At 47.6% G+C, this 22098-nt stretch overlaps 1 protein-coding gene across 1 annotated transcript in view; it reads right to left on the minus strand.

Moving 5' to 3' along the window:
• The window catches only part of VWF (von Willebrand factor), a 140999-nt gene that overhangs the window by 29377 nt on the left and 89524 nt on the right, over positions 1–22098 (minus strand). The window contains exons 29-38 of the mRNA XM_066357550.1: positions 21591–21707; positions 21356–21496; positions 20921–21064; positions 18027–18191; positions 17091–17134; positions 16603–16780; positions 10836–11056; positions 9476–9668; positions 8941–9282; positions 6691–6890 (exon numbers count right to left, since the gene is read on the minus strand). Coding sequence (XP_066213647.1) covers positions 6691–6890; positions 8941–9282; positions 9476–9668; positions 10836–11056; positions 16603–16780; positions 17091–17134; positions 18027–18191; positions 20921–21064; positions 21356–21496; positions 21591–21707 — 1745 coding nt within the window. The remainder of the gene's footprint in view (positions 1–6690; positions 6891–8940; positions 9283–9475; positions 9669–10835; positions 11057–16602; positions 16781–17090; positions 17135–18026; positions 18192–20920; positions 21065–21355; positions 21497–21590; positions 21708–22098) is intronic.

Here is a 22098-nt window from a genome sequence, read left to right on the forward strand (position 1 = left end):
CTGAGGGGAATGACACACTACAGACTAGAAAACATGGAAGCTCTCATTGCAGCCCTCTCAGCTGGTGGTGCTAAAACTAAGAAAGGCAAGAAAGAACATAAGAATTCCTGTGTCATACGTCAGCCATCTCTGGAATTGAGTTAAGACAATGGGGCAGGAGGAGAGGAGGGGAAGACCATAAAGCTGTCAGAACTGTACCACTGTTGGAACTAGCAGTGACTGAAGGGATCACTTCGCAGTTTTTCACACGGGGATTCACCCAGTTGGTAAAAGGTTCTCAGGGTTGCACGCGGCCCTGCTGCATAAGGGCTTTGACGTCAGCAAGGCCTGACTCCAGTGTGGGCTTCACTCCTCCGCGCCTCGGTTTCCTCAGCTGGGAAGTGAGGTCACTCAAGCTGGCCCCACAGGCTGCAGAAGACTGTCACTAGCACACAAGGGGACTGCAGAGCCAGGACTGGGTCTCCCTCTAGACTCCACCATCAAGTTAAATTAAATGCAAGTTAAGCCTGGCTTGTGGTGGTGCAGTGGATAAAATGTTAACCTGGAACGCTGAGGTCGCCAGTTCGAAACCCCAGCCTTGCCTGATCAAGGGACATTTGAGAAGCAACTACTACAAGTTGATGCTTCCCACTCTTTCCCCACCTCCCCTTCACTCTCTCTCTCACTCCTCTCTCTAAAATCAATATATAAAAGATTTTTTAAAATAAAATAAAGCAAATGCAAGTTAAATTGCCCACTGAATAAACACATTCTTATCCAGTATTTCAAAGGCCTCTACAAAGTGTCCAGGTCAAGAAAGTCTTGCTTATCTATTCATTGCCATGGCCAGCAGCCAGTCCTCTGAGAAGACAGACCAGAGATCTACAAATAAAGCACCCTCCTCCACGCTGCCCACCTCCTCCGGAGGCCCTCTGGTCCTCCCCAGCACCCTCCGCCACGCTGCCCACCTCCTCCAGAGGCCCTCTGGTCCTCCCCAGCACCCCACTCACTCAGTAAGCAGCACCAGCCAGCCCTGGAAGAGCACCGGCCAGAGGACCCTGTTTCACGGGCTTTATAATAACTCTGTGCAACCCTGTGGCGAGGACATTATTATCATCCGCTTGTAAAAGGAGAAAATTGAGGCACTTGTGGTCCCAGGGCCACAGCAGCACAGCAAGGATTCAAACCCCAAATTCATCCTTTTTTTTTTTTTACTGAGAGAGAGAGACAGAGAGAGGAACAGACAGGCTAGAAGGGAAAGAGATGAGAAGCATCTGTTCTTCATTGCAGCATCTTAGCTGTTCATTGATTGCTTTCCTCATATGTGCCTTGAGCAGGGGGCTATAGCAGAATGAGTGACCCCTTGCTCAAGCCAGTAACCTTGGACTCAAGCCAAAGACCTGTGGCTTCAAGTCATCAACCTTTGGGCTCAAGCCAGTGACTATGGGGTCATGTCTATGATCCCACGCTCAAGCCAGCAACCCCATGCTCAAGCTGGTGAGCTCACGCTCAAGCCAGATGAGCCTGTGCTCAAGCCAGTGACTTCGGGGTTTCAAAACCTGGGTCCTCCATGTCCCAGTCTGATGCTTTATCCACTATGCCACCGTCTGGTCAGGCCCAAATCCATCCTTTCAACACTGTACTCTGCTGCTTCCTAGTAATAATCAGCATTAGATATATTTGAGATATTTTTTCTAGGGACCTTCTATTTATTCATTTTACATTCCCTATCATAACCCTATCAGGCAAGTACTATTAATATCTACGTGTCTAAATGCTGAAATGGAGGCACAGAGAAGGAACACGGCAGGTGGCACACCCAGGACTGGAACCTGGCATTCTGGCCCTGGACACCATGTGCTCTACACCTGCCACAGGCCAGGTCACAGTGCTGGGGCTGTGGGAGTGACGGGCACTGGATACAGACGTCTCAGCACTCAGATGGCTGCCAGTTGACGTGAGGAAATATGTGACTTGTGCATGAAAAGCTGCTTGAGATGAAGTGCAATAAGGCCGCACCACGGAATACTACTCAGCCGCAAAAACAAATGTCAAAACACACAGACACATGGTGGGTCTCCACAGTGTTACCCTGAGTGAAAGAAGCCAGGCCAAAAGGGAGTATATATGGCATGATTCCATTTGTGTAAATTTTCAGAGAATGTAAGCAAATCTACAGTGACAGAAAGCAGACCCATGGTTGCCTGGAGGTGGACGATGGGGGTCCAGGGACGTATTAAGAAAGGGCGTCGGGACACCTTTGGGGGAGGGGAAAATGCTCACTGCCCGGATTGCGATGGCAGTTTTACAGGAGTATGCTTCTGTCAAAGATCATCAAACTGTACACTTTATTAGGTGCTATTTATTATATGTAAACTGTATCTCAATAAAGATAGTTTTTAAAATAAAAGGGCCACAGGAGGGCAAAAGAAGAGTTCACTAGATAGAGCTGGAGTGCTCAGAGAGCCCACCCCCAAGGTATGCCTGTGAAGGGTGGGAAGAGCCAGACAAGGGGTGGTGATTCCTGGGGCGGCAGGGGGGAATGTCCTTGTGGGCCAACAGACAACTGTTGAGTCCTTCCCCGCCCGCTGGAGGCCACTGGATTTCACCTGCTGGGCGAGGGGCAGCCGTGAGCGTGTAAGCAGGACCCTGCCTCCAAGAGCAGGTGCAATGTGTTACATAAGGGCCAACGTGGTGATGGTAGCACGATGGAGAAGGGAGGGAGCAGGAATAGGAAACCAAAAAGAGGCTGCAGGGGCTGGGAAGACCCAGGGAGGGCCAGGGTCTGGCCTCACAGGTGGGAGCAGAGGGACTGGCAGAGGGCTGAGGTGGGCCGACCTCTCCCGTTTCCTGGGCCTCTGGGCCTGTTGGTGCTGCCAAGGAACAGCTAATTGCAAATCGGGGCTCTGTATTCCGACTCCTAAGTGGCAAAAGTGATGAGATGAGAAAGGAGAGGGTTATTGCTTCTGTATGTTTTGAGGTATTTTTCTTTTCCTTAAAGGAGATTTTATATAGTTTCTTTTTTGTGAACTTCAGATATCTGAATTTAAGATTAATAATGCACTTTACAACTATCCTGAGCATGGGCAACACCACAATTGATGACCAAAAGCAGTGCTAAACCATCTCCTAGGGGGTTTTATATTCCCAGGAAGCATCCATGAGACCCACCCAAGACGAGACACAGAATCTGTGGCCCCTGAAAAAGCCCTTTTTGGCGAACGCTAAGCTTCTAAAAAACGCCAGCGGCCAGCTCTACAGGGTCATAACCTGCTGGGTTATGTGGCTAGTAGACCAGCAGATGGCGCTCCTGCATCAGCACGGGCCCACTCCAGGCAGCCCTGGCTCATCCACATGGTTCCAGGGACGGGATGTGACAATTATAGGAACAGGAGGAGTACAGGTATAAGAGCTAGCTGGAGTTAAAGTTCAATTTGTGATAACAAAAGAATGGTCTACGGAGAATACAGCAAGGGAACAGAGAAGTCTTCAAAGCCCCCAAGGTCAGAGAAGGAATACAAGTGTTATCATGCACACAGCTGAGAATTTGAGAGAATATACAAATGAAATGTATAGGTCACAGAACAGCAGAGACCAGAGAAAAAGGAAGGCCCCAGGCGCTAGGCTCCTTTGTGATGGGGGCAGTTCTTGCTGAACTAAGCTGAAGCGGTGCTTGCCCAGCACAGCGCCCACTGCCCTCAACACTGAGAGGGGCGGCCAGTGTATCCCTGGGACCCTTCCAAGCTGGCTACAAAGACTTCCATCTTTACCGCACACTTTATAAACTAAACAGGAGCTATGGAAACTGGTAAATATTTTGCCCTCCTGAAGTTATCACAAGAGATTTATAGCCTTGGTTTATTTCCCTGAAGAAAAAAAATCCTAAGCGCTTTATTCAGTTTTTAAAATTTTCATTTAATGGAAACATTTTTTTCACATTGGAGTTCTTAGTCTTACTCTACTTTGAAAGTGGAAGCTGCACCTGCAGGTGCTGGATAAGTGGTTTGTTTTCATCCACTTAGGCTGTATTTTCTGAAATAACTAAAACTGGCTGTGTCCCCTTCATAGTTTTTGATTAACTGATTTTATGTTACTTGATTTTTAAATGTATTTATAAAAAGGCCTCTAAGCAGAAATACTGTATTGCACTATTTGGAAGCTTCTTTACACAACATGAATGCATACTGCAACGAGGGAGCAGTGAAGGGGAGGCAGGGTCAGAGGGAGGAGTGGAGGGAAAAGGGGAGGGGCGCTAAGATAAAATTCTCGAGGTTCCTGCTGTCAGCACCCTGCAGACAGCCAAAGCTCAGGGAACCAGAAACACTTTGCAAACCTGAGCTGCCTTCTCATCACAGAATCCCAAGGAAGAGGGTAGAAACTGTTTCTGCTTCCCTCTGAGAGTATCTTCCCACTACCAGCAAAACCACTCTGAAATCACCACCGGGTGCCTGCCCCACCTATAAAGGGTACCTGTCACTGGAGCCCAGCGGGAGTCCCAGAGCAGTGCAAGTCAGGGAGAGCAGGGTAAGGTTTTGTCAACTGTTTGGGGAATATTGTAGTACAGGAAGTTATATAAACTGGCAAGTTAAAATATAGCAGTAGGCCCTGGCTGGTTGGCTCAGTGCTAGAGCGTCGGCCTGGTGTGCAGGAGTCCCAGGTTCGATTCTGGGCCAGGGCACACAGGAGAAGCGCCCATCTGCTTCTCCACCCCTCCCCCTCTCCTTCCTCTCTGTCTCTCTCTTCCCCTCCTGCCTCCATTGGAGCAAAGTTGGCCCGGGCACTGAGGATGGCTCCATGGCCTCTGCCTCAGGCACTAGAATGGCTCTGGTTGCAACAGAGCGATGGCCCCAATGGGCAGAGCATCGCCCCCTGGTGGGTATGCCAGGTGGATCCCGGTCGGGCGCATGCGGGAGTCTGACTGCCTCCCTGTTTCCAACTTCGGAAAAATACAAATATATATATATATGTATATATATATATGGCAGTAGAGTATGACTGGGCTGCCCTCTTAGTGTATCTGTTCAACAGTAAAAATAAACGGGGTCTTTTGGGATAGAGCCCAACAACAAAACAGAGCAGAGGGAGCCACCCAAATAACAAGCTAACGGACATCCATGCTGACTTGGACATCCAGTGAGGTCAGAGTTCAGCTCATAATCCCAATGAGATCAATGACAGAGCTAGGACACTACGGGAAGACCTGGTGTAGTGAACAGGAATGTCAGTTTTATCACCTTGTGCCATCCGAGCCTCGTTTTCTCACCCATTCAGTGGGAGATGTAATAATGACTCCACAGAGCTTTGGGGAAAGTCAAATAAAATGGCCCATTTCCTGGCTTATGTGTCAGGGACAGAAGAACATAGTCACTGGAATTGTTGCTTTCATCATTCCCTAGTTTGGTTAGCTGGCCTTACCAGGAGTTCTCCTAGTTGTGATTAAACATAGTGGTAAGTCATAAACCCTATCACTTAGTGATACAGGCTCTCCTTGGTGATGATGGAGATGCTAGGTCTTGGGTTCAACACATGATCACAGAACACATCCTCCTTTGCCAGAAGCCAAATGTACTCCCCCCTCCACCTCGCTCTGCAATCCCACTGTCAGGGACGAAGGACGGGACTGCAGCACGCACATGTGCACAGGTATGCGCTGCCCCGGAGCCGACACATACACTCGTCAGCTTTGAAGGGATACGAAGCCTTCTTAAGATGGGGGAGCATCCTTTCAAAATGTGCTCAGTGACTCCTAACAGGGAATAAAGAACTGATGACTTCCAAGCAAATCAGCCCAAAAAAGACCTAGCAAAGGGACAATTTCATATGTTGGAAAAAACAAGCTCTTTGGGGTCAGATGTTATTTCAAATTCTGAGTCCAACTCCCAACTTTATCACTTACAAGCTATGTCCATGGGCAGGGCCCTAAGCTCGCTAAGCCTTAGTTTTCTCGTAGAGATTTTGTGAGTATTTGTGAGATGATGTAAGATATCCAGTGTGTCCTTTGGAATCCTAGGCTGAGGGATGCTGCATGAACACGTGTGCACGTGCACACTCGCAAACACACAAATGCACACTCACTCACCCACCACACATACAAGTTTCACAGTCAAGTAAGTTTGAGAAGTAAAAACCCTCTTAAATACTTAAATACATTAGTACATCAAAAGATCTAAAAAGTTCCTGCAATAAAGAACCCTGTTTAACTTGTTTAGCTCATGTTCTTTAAATGCTGTTGACTACAAGTAACTGTTAATAGCCTGCAAAACACACCTTTGAAAAATGTTCAGATAATGACTATATAGTGATATAGTGCTTAGTTCAATGCAAGGTATATACTATTCTTAATAATGGCAGATATCATCATTTATTATATTCTTTTCCCATCCCCTCCTGGGTTCCTATGGCATCTATTTACATGAATATAATGATAATAGCAGCAGCAGCAGCAACAGTAGTAATAACAGTAATATATTAACAAAGTATCGTTAACACTTCTGGTGTTTGATCACACAGCTAGTACATGAGAGAAGCAAGATATAAACAAAGACCTGACTCTAAAGCTCCTTTGTCATAATGTCTCCTCCCTCCTCAAGGACCCTCTTAAGAGTCGACCCCTGCTGCCCAAGTTAGAAGAGGGCAATCACTGGCGAACACTGCATGCCACTGGCTCCTGAGAGAAGCGGCCCCGTGGGAGCGAGAGACCAGGGCTCCTACCTGATGCCGGGCTCCGTCCTCGTCCACACACTGGGTACAGGCCTCCTCGGGCACACAGCTGCCTTCCAGCATGACTTGGTGTGCAGGGCAGAAGCAGCCTTCCGAGGGATGGTTCCCACAGGCACTCGAATTGCCCTCACAGTGCCGGGGGCAGCCATGCTCACAGTGGTTGTACACCAGGGATGGTGGGCATGACATAGCTGCGGATGGAGAAGAAGGTCACGCCGGGTGGTGCACACCAACCAGAGGGGAACAGGGGCACAGAGAATTCTAGGTGGTTGGTTGATCATCTGACAAACTTGCTGGGGCAGAGATGGCTAGTTTCTACCAATTTTCATTCTCCCCGTCATCCAGAATAAAGACTACATTTCCCAACTTCCCTTGCAACTAAGTGTAGTCAAGTGACACAGTTTTGATCAATGTAAGAGGAATATAGAATCCTACAGCGGCCTCCAGGAATCTATTTTAAACAAAAACAACTATGAGTGCCTTTTGCCCCTTTTCCATTTTTACCCCATTCGGCCTCTTGGAATCTGGATGTGAGAACTAGAGCTTCCTCTTAAACCACAAGGAAAAACACACCCAAGTAAAGGCAGAGCAGAAAGTGGAAATCCAGTTTGGAGCCCAGAGAGAGCTGGAGCACCTCCCTCTGATCAGCTGTGTGACAGACAATTTTATTTCTCTGTTACTTGCAGCCAAATTTAATTGCAACTGATGATATAAACGTATGTGTCCTTAAGAAGTATTTGGTTCTTTCTTTTCAATACATGTATATTTAATGCTTAAAGGGTCCTCTTAAAATGAAATAAGGAGCCTGGTGCAGAGCATCAGACTGGGACGCAGAGGACCCAGGTTCGAGACCTCGAGGTCACCAGCTTGAGCACGGGTTATCTGGTTTGAGCAAAGCTCACCAGCTTGGACCCAAGGTCACTGGCTCAAGCAAGGGGTCACTCAGTCTGCTGAAGGCACACGGTCAAGGCACATATGAGAAAGCAATCAATGAACAACTAAGGTGTCGCAACGAAAAACTGATGATTGATGCTTCTCATCTCTCTCTGTTCCTGTCTGTCCCTATCTATCCCTCTCTCTGACTCTATCTCTGTCTCTGTAAAAAGAAAAAAGAAAAAGAAACTTCTTTTAAAAAATGAAGTAAGGAATCCACAGCGATGAAGATATGCTTGGGGAGAGAGGCTATGAGGTGACCTACTCCTCCCACTGTGGCCTCGTGTTCTCCTGGTGCCAAGACAGGGAGAGTCTCTAAGGATTTAGAGCATCGGGGTTTTCCTAAGCACAATACGGAGTCAGGAGGCAGACAAAGAAATCAGTGAGCAGAGAAGGTGCTATCGGTAACGCGGACTCAGACACGAACACTTGCCCTCTTGTTCTGCAGGCAGATTGAAAGCAGGGAGTTTCATCCCGTGCACTCAGAGAGCCTGAGCTCAAAGAACCCAGGGGTTGTCTAGTCCAACTGTCTCTGACTAAGACGCAGAAACAGCCGTCCAGAGAGACAAAGAGAATAGCCCATCACCAGCTGAGCTGCAACTAGGGTGCCCGAGTCCCCCAGCCCCAGGTCAGAGCTGCTGGCCGCTGTGTGACAATAAACTCTGCGACTAAGATGCTTGTCTATATGGATTTCCCCCAAAAAGGAACAAGAGTAAGGGATTATTTTGGATAACTGAGAACGTTAAAGTTCAGAGTTTTTTACATGCCAGCGCCCCCTGAAGCAAGAGCCACATCTGATTTATTTTGGTGTCCCCTACATGTTAAAAGACAAATAAATGCCAAGTCCAATTAGGGGAGCTGATGGGGAGACAGCTACGCCAGCAACTGTGTGGCATTTGTAACTAAGGAAAATTGTGGTATCCAAATGGCAAAATTCCACTCACACCCCAAAATTCTGCTTGGGTGTGGCCTCCTCTGGGAGGCTTTGAGAAGTCTTGGTGAATTCAGAATGACTGATTACCCTGTTCTTTGCTGATGAACATCAGCATCTAACACAGTAAAATCACATCTGTCTAATCACTGACTGAAAATACTAATAGAAATGATCGTGCTTTCATTTATACAGAAATTCTACATTCAAATTCCTTTTACCTCCGCCATCTTATTTGAACCTCACTGGAATCCTAGGGAAGAAGAAATGCAGGCTCTTGATCCTCCAGAAGATAAAGAGGCTGAGTCCCAGGGAAGTTGAGCAAGCCCATAATTAGTCAACAACCACAATTTTTAGGGGAACTTGTGGGCACTCACCACAAAAATCAGCTGTCCTCCAGTCAACACAGACCCCATTGGTCCGACAGAGGTGGGCATAAGAGGCGATCACCTCACACACTTGCTCCGGGTGGCAGCTGTCCTGCTGGCAGATGGTGTGAAATGTGGCTGGATCGAGGACCTTGTGGCACTCAGCAAACTGCGCTGAGAGGAGGACCTGGCAGCGGGAGGTGCCGGAGACAGGACAGTCCTCCTCGGGAGCCGGCTGGCACGGCCTGCCCGGCTGCTGCACAGTCCACTCCTGCACCAGCGTCTTCCGGTCCGTGGTGACCGTGCCATCCCTCAGCAGGAAGCCGTTGGCCCCATTCTCATCACAGGTCCCTAGGGGAACAAGCAAAGACACAGTGGCTGTCTGTGGGTGCCAACATGTTGATGTCAGAGACCTGGTCATTCTCCATTGACACCCATGCCTGAATCTTGCTACTAGCCCCAGAAATACAAGCATCCAAGAGCCCCAAGAATAGATCAGTGACAATTTATAGATATAAAGGGGGGGTGCAGAAGATGTTCTTACCACATAGACCGTACATCTCTGAAGCAGAGGTCTTGGGACTCAGCTGCAGCTGGAACTCATTGTTTTGTGGCGTGAACGTGAAGATGTGGCCGAGATGATTGAATCTGATCTCAAACATGATGGAGCCATAGATGTTGACTTCCATGTCCCCACCCATGTAAGGGACAGAGACCAGTCTCCCATTAGCCCCTACCTGCCAAAAGAAGAAAATAACTCATCAGCTGTCATAGCAACAAGGACTCCTAGGATTTTGCTCTTAGCTTCTTCCTGAAGTTACCAACAGGCTCCAATATTCACCAACCCCAGTGTTGGTGAATACCCTGGTACTTATCAGCAGCTCTCCTAAGATAAAGGAGTTTCGCAGAGCTTGGCAGGAAAACAGACTACTATAATCCTGCACAGAGAGCCATGCACTGGAACCTGAAAGCCCAGTGGTTAAAGTGCACCTTGAACCTTGAGTCTCTGCGCTCCATGGAGGAGGACGACCCCTTTCAGGATAGACTGGGAAAGTTGCTATTTTGCCAGCTCCTCAGGTCTGTGTCTCCAGTAACATCTAACAAAACTATTTTAAGTCTTTTGGGGGGAAGGAGGGACAGGGGAGATTATTAGAAGCTCTTTGGAGGCCCATCATGTATCATATCAAACATATTAAGATGTATATACGTACATCTCATGATAAATATAATTTTTGCTGTAAAGATTTTGAAAGGTTTTTCCTATCCCTTTAACTTTTAAAATTTTGGCTGTTAGTCATTTAATATATGACTAGCCCTGATTTTTCAGCAATTACTGTGTGTATTCAAGAATTCTTGCAATGTGAGATCTAACTTATAAGTTGTTTTCACATAATGAAATATTTTTTATGATTTCTAAATGAACAAGAAGTTGGCATAACATAACCTTTCGTAAACATTTAACCAACATTTATTTAAATAGTTTTTTCAGTTTTCTTCTTGAATTTTGGAGCCCCACATTTTGTTTGGGCCCTAAGCTATTTCCAAAGGCCCTAATTTAGGTACTAAGTACTTTCCTTTGGATAGCTAACCGGCCCTAGGCACTGGGCTCATAATGCCTGTTGGGTGCTGATGTCAACCTCAGTTTCCTACTAGTGCCAGAAACTGACACTAACTTTGCAAATTAACACTACCTAAAATTGGTACCAAGCCTGGGCTCTGAACAGCCTGAAATACCCCCAAACTGGAGGAGATGGCCATACAGCCTTCCTAAAGAGGTGGGGCTCTTTAGGCAGAAGGCTAAGTCCCTAACAGGAGCACCAGCTAAAACCAACTGCCACCAGGTCCATGGAAGTGCCCCAGGGCTATGCTGCCTTGCCATGGGACCCACAGAAGGCGCTTCTCACCTCCATGTCACTGTGGAGCTCAACTGAGAGGCCGTTGTGTTTCACCTCAGTGGATTTCATGCACGCCTGCCTCGCCCCAGGGTTGCAGGCACCGTTATGGAGAACCACCTCCAGGTCCTGCTCCTTGTTTTGAAATAGAACGTATGAACAGCTGCCAGTCAGCTTGAAATTCTGCCCATCAAAGGTCACAATGTGCCGGGTAGAGCTGCCCGTACACACACCTGGACAGGGGACAACAAATGAGGGATGTGACATTATCCAAACCCCCACCCATACAAAGAGGCAATGAGTGTTACCAAGTTGCACACGGATCAAGAGAGCTGAGAGCTGAACAGGGCCTTTCAGGTCCTATCATTTTAATTTCCTCCTTTTTACAGATTAGGAAACTGAGATTCTGAGCGGTAGAGGGCCTTAGGTAAGTAACATTGGTCATTAAATATTTTCCTAGAGAAGGCTTAGAAGGACAAGTATTACACTAAAAATGTGGCAAATTATAGAAGCATATTTTTAAAAAAAATTGTAATGTGCAAAGTGAATGCTCTATTCTGCCTTGGCCCAGGAAACAAAGTTAAGTTCTAGGGGTGTTATGACTCATTGAAATCACGAGGAGCTAAGCAAACCATGAGCTCATGATCTCACTGTAATGAAAATTCACCTAAAAACATATGTCTCCTTTCAGCTGCCAAGCAACTAACCGTGTAAGTGGTCATGTTGACTTGATCCCTTAAGAGATCACACACAAGAAATATTTCCAAAACCAAAACAAATGGTTGGGTCAATCTCACACTCCTTCATTTGCCCCTCATTCACCCATATAATCACCAAATCTTCAAGGTTCCTATTAAAACACCATTTGGGAATACTAATGATCTTGCATCTATGCAAGATGACTCAGTGACAATCCCCTCTGTGGAAGGCACCGCAGTCATATGTGATTTGGAAGCTAATTGTTTGACCCACATGAAGTGGGGGATGAGCTTGCCAGACAAACCAGGATCATGTCCATGGCGGCGGGCAAATGAAAGCCCAAGGAACCAGAGGCATTTCAGCGAGTCAGTGAGGCCGCACTAACGCCCCTCACTCCCAGACAGGCCTGGACAATCTCCACCTGCAGGAAAGAACTGTGTATCAAGGCAGCACAACCACTGACAAAGGATGAGTCTGAATGTACCATCTGTCAGAGCTGAGCAGCCTCTCCAAGAGCTCTTCTGCTCAAAATCCCCTAAGTTCCTGGGCAGCCAGTCATTTCCAAGTGACCATACTGAATGCTACCGGCCTGTTGACAACCATACTGTATGTGATCCCAAATACTCCAGCTATGAATATTGTTTTTTTTTTTTGTTTGTTTTTGTTTTTTTTGTTTTTTTTTTTCATTTTTCTGAAGCTGGAAACAGGGAGAGACAGTCAGACAGACTCCCGCATGCGCCCGACCGGGATCCACCCGGCACGCCCACCAAGGGCGGTGCTCTGCCCACCAGGGGGCGATGCTCTGCCCATCCTGGGCGTCGCCATATTGCGACCAGAGCCACTCTAGCGCCTGAGGCAGAGGCCACAGAGCCATCCCCAGCGCCCGGGCCATCTTTGCTCCAGTGGAGCCTTGGCTGCGGGAGGGGAAGAGAGAGACAGAGAGGAAAGCGCGGCGGAGGGGTGGAGAAGCAAATGGGCGCTTCTCCTGTGTGCCCTGGCCGGGAATCGAACCCGGGTCCTCCGCACGCTAGGCCGACGCTCTACCGCTGAGCCAACCGGCCAGGGCTGAATATTGTTAAGTGTTAAGGAATCCAGCCCCAACTTCTAGGGAAATGTCACAAGTGAGAAAGATGGTGTTAGCTCACACTTGGCAAGGTAAAGAGAACGGCTCTGCCCACCATAAAGTAGACTGCTACTGTCAAAGGGGTACTTCAGAGCCAGGGAAAGCCAGGACCGAATTCTGTTCCACCCCTTGTTTGCTCTGTGACCTTGGATAATTTACTTCACTTCTGTGAACCTCTCATCTCGCTTGCTCTCTTTGAACGGATAGGGAAGATTTCCAGGATATATCATTAAACAAAAATGGCAAATCTCATTTGTAAAGAAGGATAAAACCAGAAATGAATAAAGTTGGTGACCTCCAGGGAATAATAGATGGGGATGACTAGAAAAGATGAAGGAAAGAAAGGAGTGACATTTCTGAGTAGATGTTCCTCGACTTACAGTGGGGTTACATCCCAATAAACCCATCATAAGTTGAAAATATCGTTAAGTCAAAAATGCATTTAATGCACACGGCATAGTGAACCCCATAGCTTTGCTTAGCTGATCCTGAACATGTTCAGAACACTTACATTAGCCTACAGCTGTAGCTAGCCAAAAATGATCAAAATTCAAAGTACAAGTTCTACTGACTGCTTATCACTTTCACACCATTGTAAAGTCAAAAACTTGTTAAGTTAAACCATTGTAAGTTGAGGACCATCTTGATACTTTTCTGTAGCGTTCTGACATTTAAAACCATGATAATGCTTAACACATCAAAAACAAATATAAATAAATAAAATCAGCAAGGATGGGGATGCAGGAAATTTAAAATGGAATATCAGCAAACACTAATTAAAGAAATGGTAATGAATAACATAACTATGCTGGAGGGAGAGGGGCAGTCTAAATAACTACAGGGAAAACTGTTACTATATCCGCCAAGACTAAAGACAAAAACGTTACACACAGATAATGTACTCTCTAGTTAGTAAACTTGTTGTGTGTGTGTGTTGTGTGACAGAGACAGAGAGAGAGGGACAGAGAGAGGGACAGATAAGGACAGACAGCATCAATTTTTCATTGTGGCTCCTTAGTCTCCTTAGTTGTTCATTGATTGCTTTCTCATATGTGCCTTGACCAGGGGCTACAGCAGAGTGAGTGACCCCTTGCTCAAGCCAGCGACCTTGTACTCAAGCCAGTGACCTTGGGCGTCAATCCAGTGACCTTTGGGCTCAAGCCAGCAACCATGGGATCATGTCTATAATCCCATGCTCAAGCCAGCAACCCTACACTCAAGCCGGTGACCCCTCACTCAAGCCTGATGAGCCCGCACTCAAGCTGGCGACCTCGGGTTTCAAACCTGGGTCCTCTGCATCCCAGTCTGATGTTCCATCCACTGCGCCACCACCTGGTCAGGCTGTAGACTTGTTTTTCATCAGAGTATTGGTTAGCAATTCTGGAACTATTTTTGTGCATTCTGGGATTAAACCAATATGTAAATATATTGTGGATAATGAGAGCTGGGCTTCTGTTTGAGAAAGGAAGGGGTGTGGATACATCAAAGGATATGGAAACCTAGTTGGAAGGATTCCCTGTGGCCAAGTCTAAGACCATTTGAGCAAGAAAATAAATAATGCTAAGAATTGATTTGTCCCATAGAATAAAATAAGAACTCATGAGTCCATATTAATGCAGTAATTATATATAAAATTCAAACTAACAAATGTGGGGGGATGATACAGTTGAAAATCGCTATTGGTAAAAACTGTTTCAGGCAAGGGCTATCAATGCATACCAAACTTAGTGGGTGACAATAATTTCCACAGTTTGAAAGTATCTCCGCACATGATAATTATTAAGTGTAAGGAAGAAAAGACTAATGTTTCGGAGAAGAAACCTGGTGAATACCACCTTAACCAAGTGATGATACTGAACATCACTGGTAATGGCACAAAATGACCTCCTATCTCAATAACATACCAAAAATGACACAATATGTGTCTTGTGGTATTCTTGACCAAATATAACCTGAACTCTTCCACATATCATGGCCATAAAAATCAAATAAATACTAAAGAATTGTTACAGATTTAAGGAGACTATGGAGACAGGAAACTAAACGTAATGTTTGGTTTTGGTTGAATCCTACACCTGAAAAAAAGGACATTAGTTGGACAATTGGCAAAAAGTGAATAAGATCATACTGTTTTACTGATGTTGATTTTCTGATTTTGGTCATTATACTGTGATTGTATAAGATATTACAATATGGGTAGAGGCATGCAGAAACTCTTTACTCCATTTATGCAATTACTTTATAGGTCTGAAATTATTCAAAATAAAGTTTTAAAATGTTTTTCGAAAAAAAAATTCTAGTTAGCTAAAATCTAGTTTCATCACTCCTGAAGCCCTTCACTCATTTTAAGGTTATAAAAAGAGTCAGAGGGGTCGGATTTAAGAAGAGATTTACTTGGAGAGAGCTGCTCCTGTGTGGTGAGTCTCACGTCCTCAAGTGCCCCCCCAAGGGGCAAATGAGACACCCAAGCCTCATGACCAGGACTTTCAAGAGGCCACTCCTAGAGATGGCTTTGTGTTCCATGCAGTCATGGGACACAGGCACGAAGCATCTAAAAACCAGGAGCTATTGCTATTGGGCAGAGGTGGCCAGGCAGCAAGAGAGACTTGCTGCTGTTGGGGAACTGGGTACATTCCACTTCCACAAAGGTGTATAACAAAGATGTATGAGTCCTGGGGACCAGACATAGCTTCTACAGAAGAAATATTGCCTGGGATTGTTCTAAATCTGGTCCTAAGAGAATTTCTGCCATAGGAAGAAGAGGACCCCAAACGATACAGATGCTAGAAAACAAACAAACGAACAAACAAAACAAAACAAACAGAAGCATATCAGCTAGAAGCAGCAACCGGCCAAAGCATGTAGACTATATCTCGCTCCTCTGCCCCCAAGATCGAGCATCCGAGGAACGCAAAGGAGCCTCTTCAGAAAGCTTCAAGAGAGCTGGCAAGAATCAGCGGCTGCCTTGAACACCTGCCAGGCCAGGGGGTGCAGAGCCTTCTCACAGAAACATGGTCACATAATTTCTGGAACCTTCTGAACCCCCTTCCACTTCCCCTCTGCCCATGCTCCAAGCTGGGAAATAAGCTGACCTCATCCCTTTTCCAGAGGCAGGCCGCCCAAACTGGGATTAGGGAAGTGTTTTAACTCTAATTCAAGGCCAAGGCTTTAATTATTACACAGGAGTAGGCACCCAATGACCAAATTCAGACCTATTTTTATCACTTAAAGTGATCACAGAACTCATTATGGATGAACAGAAGTAACATGAGGTCTGGTCGAGTTCTCATCTAGTCCAGGGAGAAAAGTCATCCCACTAAATAAACTCTGAGGAAAGTGAGGCATAAAACACAGTTTTTATGGCATCCTACAAGTGTGCCTGTTCAATGTAATAATTATGACCTATCTGCTGCTGAGTAGGGATCATAATAAGTGGCCACTTCTCCCAACTGTGAGAGGGCTAACCCACCCCCATGAGTGAATGCTCTCTACAGGTTTGTAGGAGATGGAGTTGAACACGTCCTCCTCTTAAACCAGGCCACTGCAATGATAAATCGTTTGTACCCAACTCTGATACAGCTATAGGTATGACTGAAGCATTTCCCAGGGGCATCTCCCTCACTATTGTACTTCCTTCCACTGCATTGATTCCTACAGGTCGGTTGCCAACAGCCAGGCTGAGCACTGAGCCCTGAAAATCAGTTCGTTCTTCTGGTTATACATAACCTGGGAAGGACCCTCCAAAGACACAGAAAGAGAACAGGGGTCCCTGGGACTGAATGAAAACGTGCAGCAGACACGAGAGGAAGGGAACATAGGTAAAGGTAGCACTGTGCCTGTAGTGAGGAGGGAAGGGATGCTTCTGCGATGGTCAGCTTCTGGTCTGGCATTCTGCACAGGCCAGCAGGACGTACTGTTCCTTTAACACTGTCTAGGATGAGGAAGCGCAGAACTCACAGGGGCAGGTCCAGCGGCAGCCACAGGTCTCTTCCACTCTGATGGGGGACTGGCTGTTGGGGCATGTAGGCCTTGGCTCCCGATCACAGTTGACCCGATGACTATTCAGCAAAGTCTGGCCGTCTGGCAAGCAAGTCACCATGTGGCACTGATCTGGCAAGGTCCAGACATCCCCAGGCTGCAACAGAAAGAATCAGACTTAGGCAGGACACAGGATGAGGCACTCCAACTCTAAGACCAGTCCAAGACCCCTCTGGGGACACAAAGACTAGGACTGGAACATAGGCCTCAACAGCAAAGAGACAGGATACGGAACACAAGGTTCACAGGTGGATTTCTGCACCCACCCAAGAAAAACCAGGGAGTAATGGTAAGAAAGAGAACTGGACGAAAACTATGAGAAAGAAAGAAAAGTTAAAGTTAACAAGAAGAAACAGGGCCAAAAATATACATCTCTGAGCTTTCGAAGTCAACAAAAGAGAACTTACCCTCTTCTCATTCCCGTCCTCATCCACGCAAACGTGAACGAACCCTGAAACAGATGCAAAGGAGATCTGAGTTCGCACCTATCACCCAGGAAGTCTAAGCCATTCCCCACGTCTGCTTGGGCCACCTGGCTAGCTCTTGAACTCAACTCAACTCTGAAAAGAATCTGAGCAGGGTTAACAGGGAGGATGTGGGTACGCATGCTTGGAGGCGGACATCTGTCGTTCTCCAGGCAGGCTATGATCATTTATAATTATGATGATGGCAACAGATAATATGGCAATAACTATGGTTCACAAAGCTTTTCGCAGTCAGCATCTCCTTTTCCTCTTTCACACATCAGTGTCAGTCAGGGCGATAGGGAGGATCCTGAACACTTGAACATTCCTACCTGGAGGAAAGGGCAGTGACTCTGTAGCACGTTTTGACACACTGCTAATTACATCAGGAAAACATATCAAACCAGGTACAAGAAATCAGATATGGCTAAAAGAAGGTTCCTAACCTTCAGTCAACCTACACTGTGGTGCTTTGATATTGAGTCTATGTAACTGTATTTCTGAAGCCCTATCTGCTCATGCTGAGAGTGAGGACAGGGCCCGGGGAAGGAGACCATGACCTGCAGGATGCGAGGTTCCCTGTTCTCTATCTTCCACTTCTTTATCCAAGATCCCTGTGCACTATTAAGCACGAGCTTTATCTGCTAAAGTCTGGATGAGTAGTGAGACTGGGAAGAAGGCCAAACACTGAGCTTTCTTGTAGCCCTTTGCAGGTTCATCGTACAAACTTCCCATGAGCAGAAACATCAAGGTCCTGGTCCACACAACAGTCTTCACTCAAGGCCAAATCTTGTACATGGGCATTCTCAGGTCTCTGAAATGGGTGTTGCTTTTGTTTCTGTTTTGTGAGAGGGGGAAGGAAGATGTTCCAAGACTCACCAGAGCACAGCTTGTGGAGGAAGGAATTGCCCAGGGTGAGCAAGGTTGGGAGGTCTTCGATCTGCTGGAGATTCACCACGTTGGAGCTGGCGTCTGGGCCTGCTAAGACCCTCAGCTGGGCTGTGTCATACCGATCCCCAATTCCAATGGGGAACACTGTCACTCCTAGAGTTAGCAGGAGAACAAGGTCTCTGTCAACGTGCTCTGGTCTGGCCTGAAGCTGCACCCGTATCTGCACAGAGCCTCCCGTTTTCCAGACTGGTCACATGCACACACCCTGTGAGGACGCCAGTCAGGCAGTCCGCAGTGTTAATGAGCTCATGCTCTGCGCCAGGGACTACTCTAAGCAACGCAGATGCAGTGAACCAAGCAGATGAAGTCTCCGTCCTCGTGGAGCTTAGACTGGGGACAGACAGACAACCAAGCACACAAAGAAGTAAAGATCTAGCATTTCAGACGTGGGGAGTACTTAGGAAAAAACAAAGTGGGATATAGGAGTGCTCAGGGGTAGGAGTGGGGGTTAGTGTTTCATACAAGGTGGTTGGGGGGGTGTTCAGTGAAGAGACGACATTTAAGTAAAGACTCAAAGAAAGGATGGAAGAAACCAGGAGGACACTCTACACAGACAGACCAGTGAGCACACAGGCCCCAGGGCAGAAGTGTGAGGCGGACTCCCGGCATTGGGAGCAGAGCAGGCCGGAGAGGAGGAGGGGCACACGGATCATGCAAAGCTTCACAAGACACAGCAAGGACTCAGCATGTCCTCTCAATGAAATGGGAAGCCAGCCAAGAGTTTGGAGTAGAGGAGTGACTTGAGCTGAAGGGTCACTACAGCTGCTGTACAGATTGGGAACCACAGGGAAAGGGTGGAAGCTGGGTCCAGTTAGAAAGACATTTCAACACCCGGGTGAAAGGGGGCGGGGCTTGGGTCTGGTAGCGTGATGGAGGGGGCATGGCAGGGTGGAGTTCTCAATGTATTATTTTGAAGATCGAGCTATTGTTTGCCAATGGCTTGGATGGTGGTGTGGGAGAAAAAGAGAAATCAAGGACGCTGACGTTTCAGACCTGAGCAACTGGAAGAATGGAAGTGCCCTCCTTTAGGATGGGAAAGACTGCAGGAGGAGACAGGTGCAGAGGTCAGAAATTTCATTTACATTGAGTTGTCTGTTAGAACATCGAGGTGGAGTTGAAATGAGAGACCTGGGCGAGAGGCAGTGGTAGATAAATGTATTAGACTCGACACTGAGACCACCCAGGGTGTGAGCGTAAGAAGAAAAGAAAATGTCATAGGGTCGAGCAGCAAGTATGCGCGTGCCTGGTTACTGCTGAGAAACTGAGGCCTTGAACGGTTCAATGACTTGGTCTGGATCATGTCCGTTCCCTCCAGACCACAACTGCTTCCTTTCCTGATGACAGTCTTTCTGGAGTCGTAATCCTAGAGGGGAGAAGTCCCCATCCTAAAATACCTCCCAGCAGTGCACCATAAAGTTTGAGGTGTTTGCAATTTGCTTAAGATTAATGCTGATTTTCCACCAGCAAATTTCAGCTCTTGTAAGCTACTTGTAACATCCCAATAGATACCCTTTCCATTCTAGAGGTTTTTTTCTCCCTAAAGCAATAGATTTTGTAAACATGTCATAAACACTCATCCAATGAACGTAAGTGGCCACCTATTTTGTGTACCATCATGCACAGATGACATAAAAATAGCCCTGGCCGGTTGGCTCAGCGGTAGAGCGTCGGCCTGGCGTGCAGGAGTCCCAGGTTCAATTCCCAGCCAGGGCACACAAGAGAAGCGCCCATCTGCTTCTCCACCCCTCCCCCTCTCCTTCCTCTCTGTCTCTCTCTTCCCCTCCCGCAGCCAAGGCTCCATTGGAGCAAAGATGGCCCGGGCGCTGGGGATGGCTCTGTGGCCTCTGCCTCAGGCGCTAGAGTGGCTCTGGATGCAACAGAGCGACGCCCCAGAGGGGCAGAACATCGCCCCCTGGTGGGCACGCCGGGTGGATCCCGGTCGGGCGCATGCGGGAGTCTGTCTGACTGCCTCCCTGTTTCCAGCTTCGGAAAAATAAAAAAAAATAAAAATTAAAAATAAATAAATAAATAATAAGCGAGATTTTACTCTTGCCTTCAAAGAGCCATCAGTTGGTGTGAGAAACAAATGTGCAACCAAAAATGGACAATGTGGTTTGCACGTTTTGAGTAGTTCAGGTGCGGTACAGAAAAAGGAGTAACTCACAGCAAGATATCAGAGAAAAGACAACTCTGGAACAAGGTCTGAAAGGCGAACAATAGTCCAGGTGGCCATGGGAGGACTTCACGTCATTCCACTCACCTGCCCCCTCCCGCACCTGCACCACACCACCTGTCCTGGCTCACACTCTGCGAATATTCACAGCACATGTTCCTATGAGACACCAGTGCTGGGTCCTGCCTGCCTCGCCTCCTTCTTACCTTCCTAAAGCAGCAGCCGTTGTCTCCTGTCCATCCCGTGCCCCCCAATCCCATTAGGCTGGCACCAGAAAAGGGCTCTTAATATATGAAGGTCCCGGATAGCTCTCAAGGTCCCTTAGTGAGTCCCTCTGGCCTCGGACATGGGGACAGTGGTGAGAGACCAGGATACCACTTAAAAAAAAAAAAGTGTGAGGTCTGACCCACCACTGGGCACAAAGGGGAAACACAGAGTGATTAAAGGTTAAAATAGAAAGAATGCAAACAATAACATTCATTACTGCTTCGTTTCCAAATAACACAGGGATTGGACAATTTCCTACTGTTGGAAACCAGGCCACATGTGGGTATTAAGCATTTAAATTGGCCAGGACAGTTGAAAGCCACAACTTTCCACTTTCCACCCTCTAGCGTTGAACAGTCGGGACTGTGCCCTAGACACTTACGGTTGGATCTGGCGGCAGCGGCGGCTGCAGCCACCGAATCCGTGGAGACGTCCATGACCAAGATGACTACCGCCTTAGAGGCTCCAGGCCTGGCACCATGGACTTCCGAAGTGAGGTATTGCAGAGCAAAGCCCAAAGCTTCCCCTGAGAGTGGAGAAGGAACCACACCAAGTCAGTCCTGACTGGGGGAAGTGGTGCTTCTGAAGCCAGTGGGGCAGGCCCCCTATCCTCAGGTGGATCCTTAGGCCACCAAACTGATTCAGAGACTCAGAGAGTCTCACACACAAGTGAGATCTGAAAGAGCATCTAGGCCCTCGCTCTACAGGGAAGAACACTAAGGCCAAGAGCATAGTAACTGGACGAGGTCACACGTCACCTAGGCTGAGAACGGGGACCAGACGCAGCCCCATATCCCAGCCCACGGCACCACGTTACCAATTTGGCTGGGGCCTCCCTCCTGCTGCATGTAGTCCACGAGGCTCATCAGGTGGGTCTTCTCCTGGGCCACATTCCACGGCACGTCGACGGCGGTGATGCTGCCGTACTGCAGCACTGACACCTGCATGAGCTGAGGCCCTGTGGGGACAGAGGACGCGGGATCGTGCTCGGGATCAGGTGGAGCCCCGGAAAGGGCCCCTTGCTAACCTGCTCTTTCAGGTGCATCACTCACCTATATTGGCTTTTGAAATGAAAGCCTTGGCGAAACTCTTCATTTCGTCAAAGTAAGAAGCTGGGACGCCGGAGGAGCCGTCCAGGAGGAGGACCATGTCCAGGGGCTGGCTGCAATCTGCAAAGGGACCGGGAAGGTGAGCTCACAAGCGCCAGCACAGGAGACCGGTCACTGTGACAGACACCTGCATTCAAGGGGCAGGCGTGCAGGGCACTACTGACCACATGGTGCTGTCAAGGGGAGGTGTCACCATGGGTCCTGCTGGTTGGCAAGGGGGGCCAGGGAGGAGGGAAAGGGGCCCATGAGTGCCTCCAGCTTGGAGGCATTGGGAAGACTCCAGTGCTACTCACTGGCAGTTTAAATGTCTCCCGATGAAAGCAAGAGGCATCTTGCTCCCTCAGTAACAGGAGGCTGCAACTCTTCTAGAACTGAGTGAGATGGCAGAGCCACAAAACAGGGAGATGGCAAAAGGAATTGGAGCAGCAGCAGAGCCTTGGGAAATGAGCTG

The sequence above is a fragment of the Saccopteryx leptura genome, chromosome 1 (assembly GCF_036850995.1).
Source record: "Saccopteryx leptura isolate mSacLep1 chromosome 1, mSacLep1_pri_phased_curated, whole genome shotgun sequence".
NCBI classification, from domain to species: domain Eukaryota; kingdom Metazoa; phylum Chordata; class Mammalia; order Chiroptera; family Emballonuridae; genus Saccopteryx; species Saccopteryx leptura.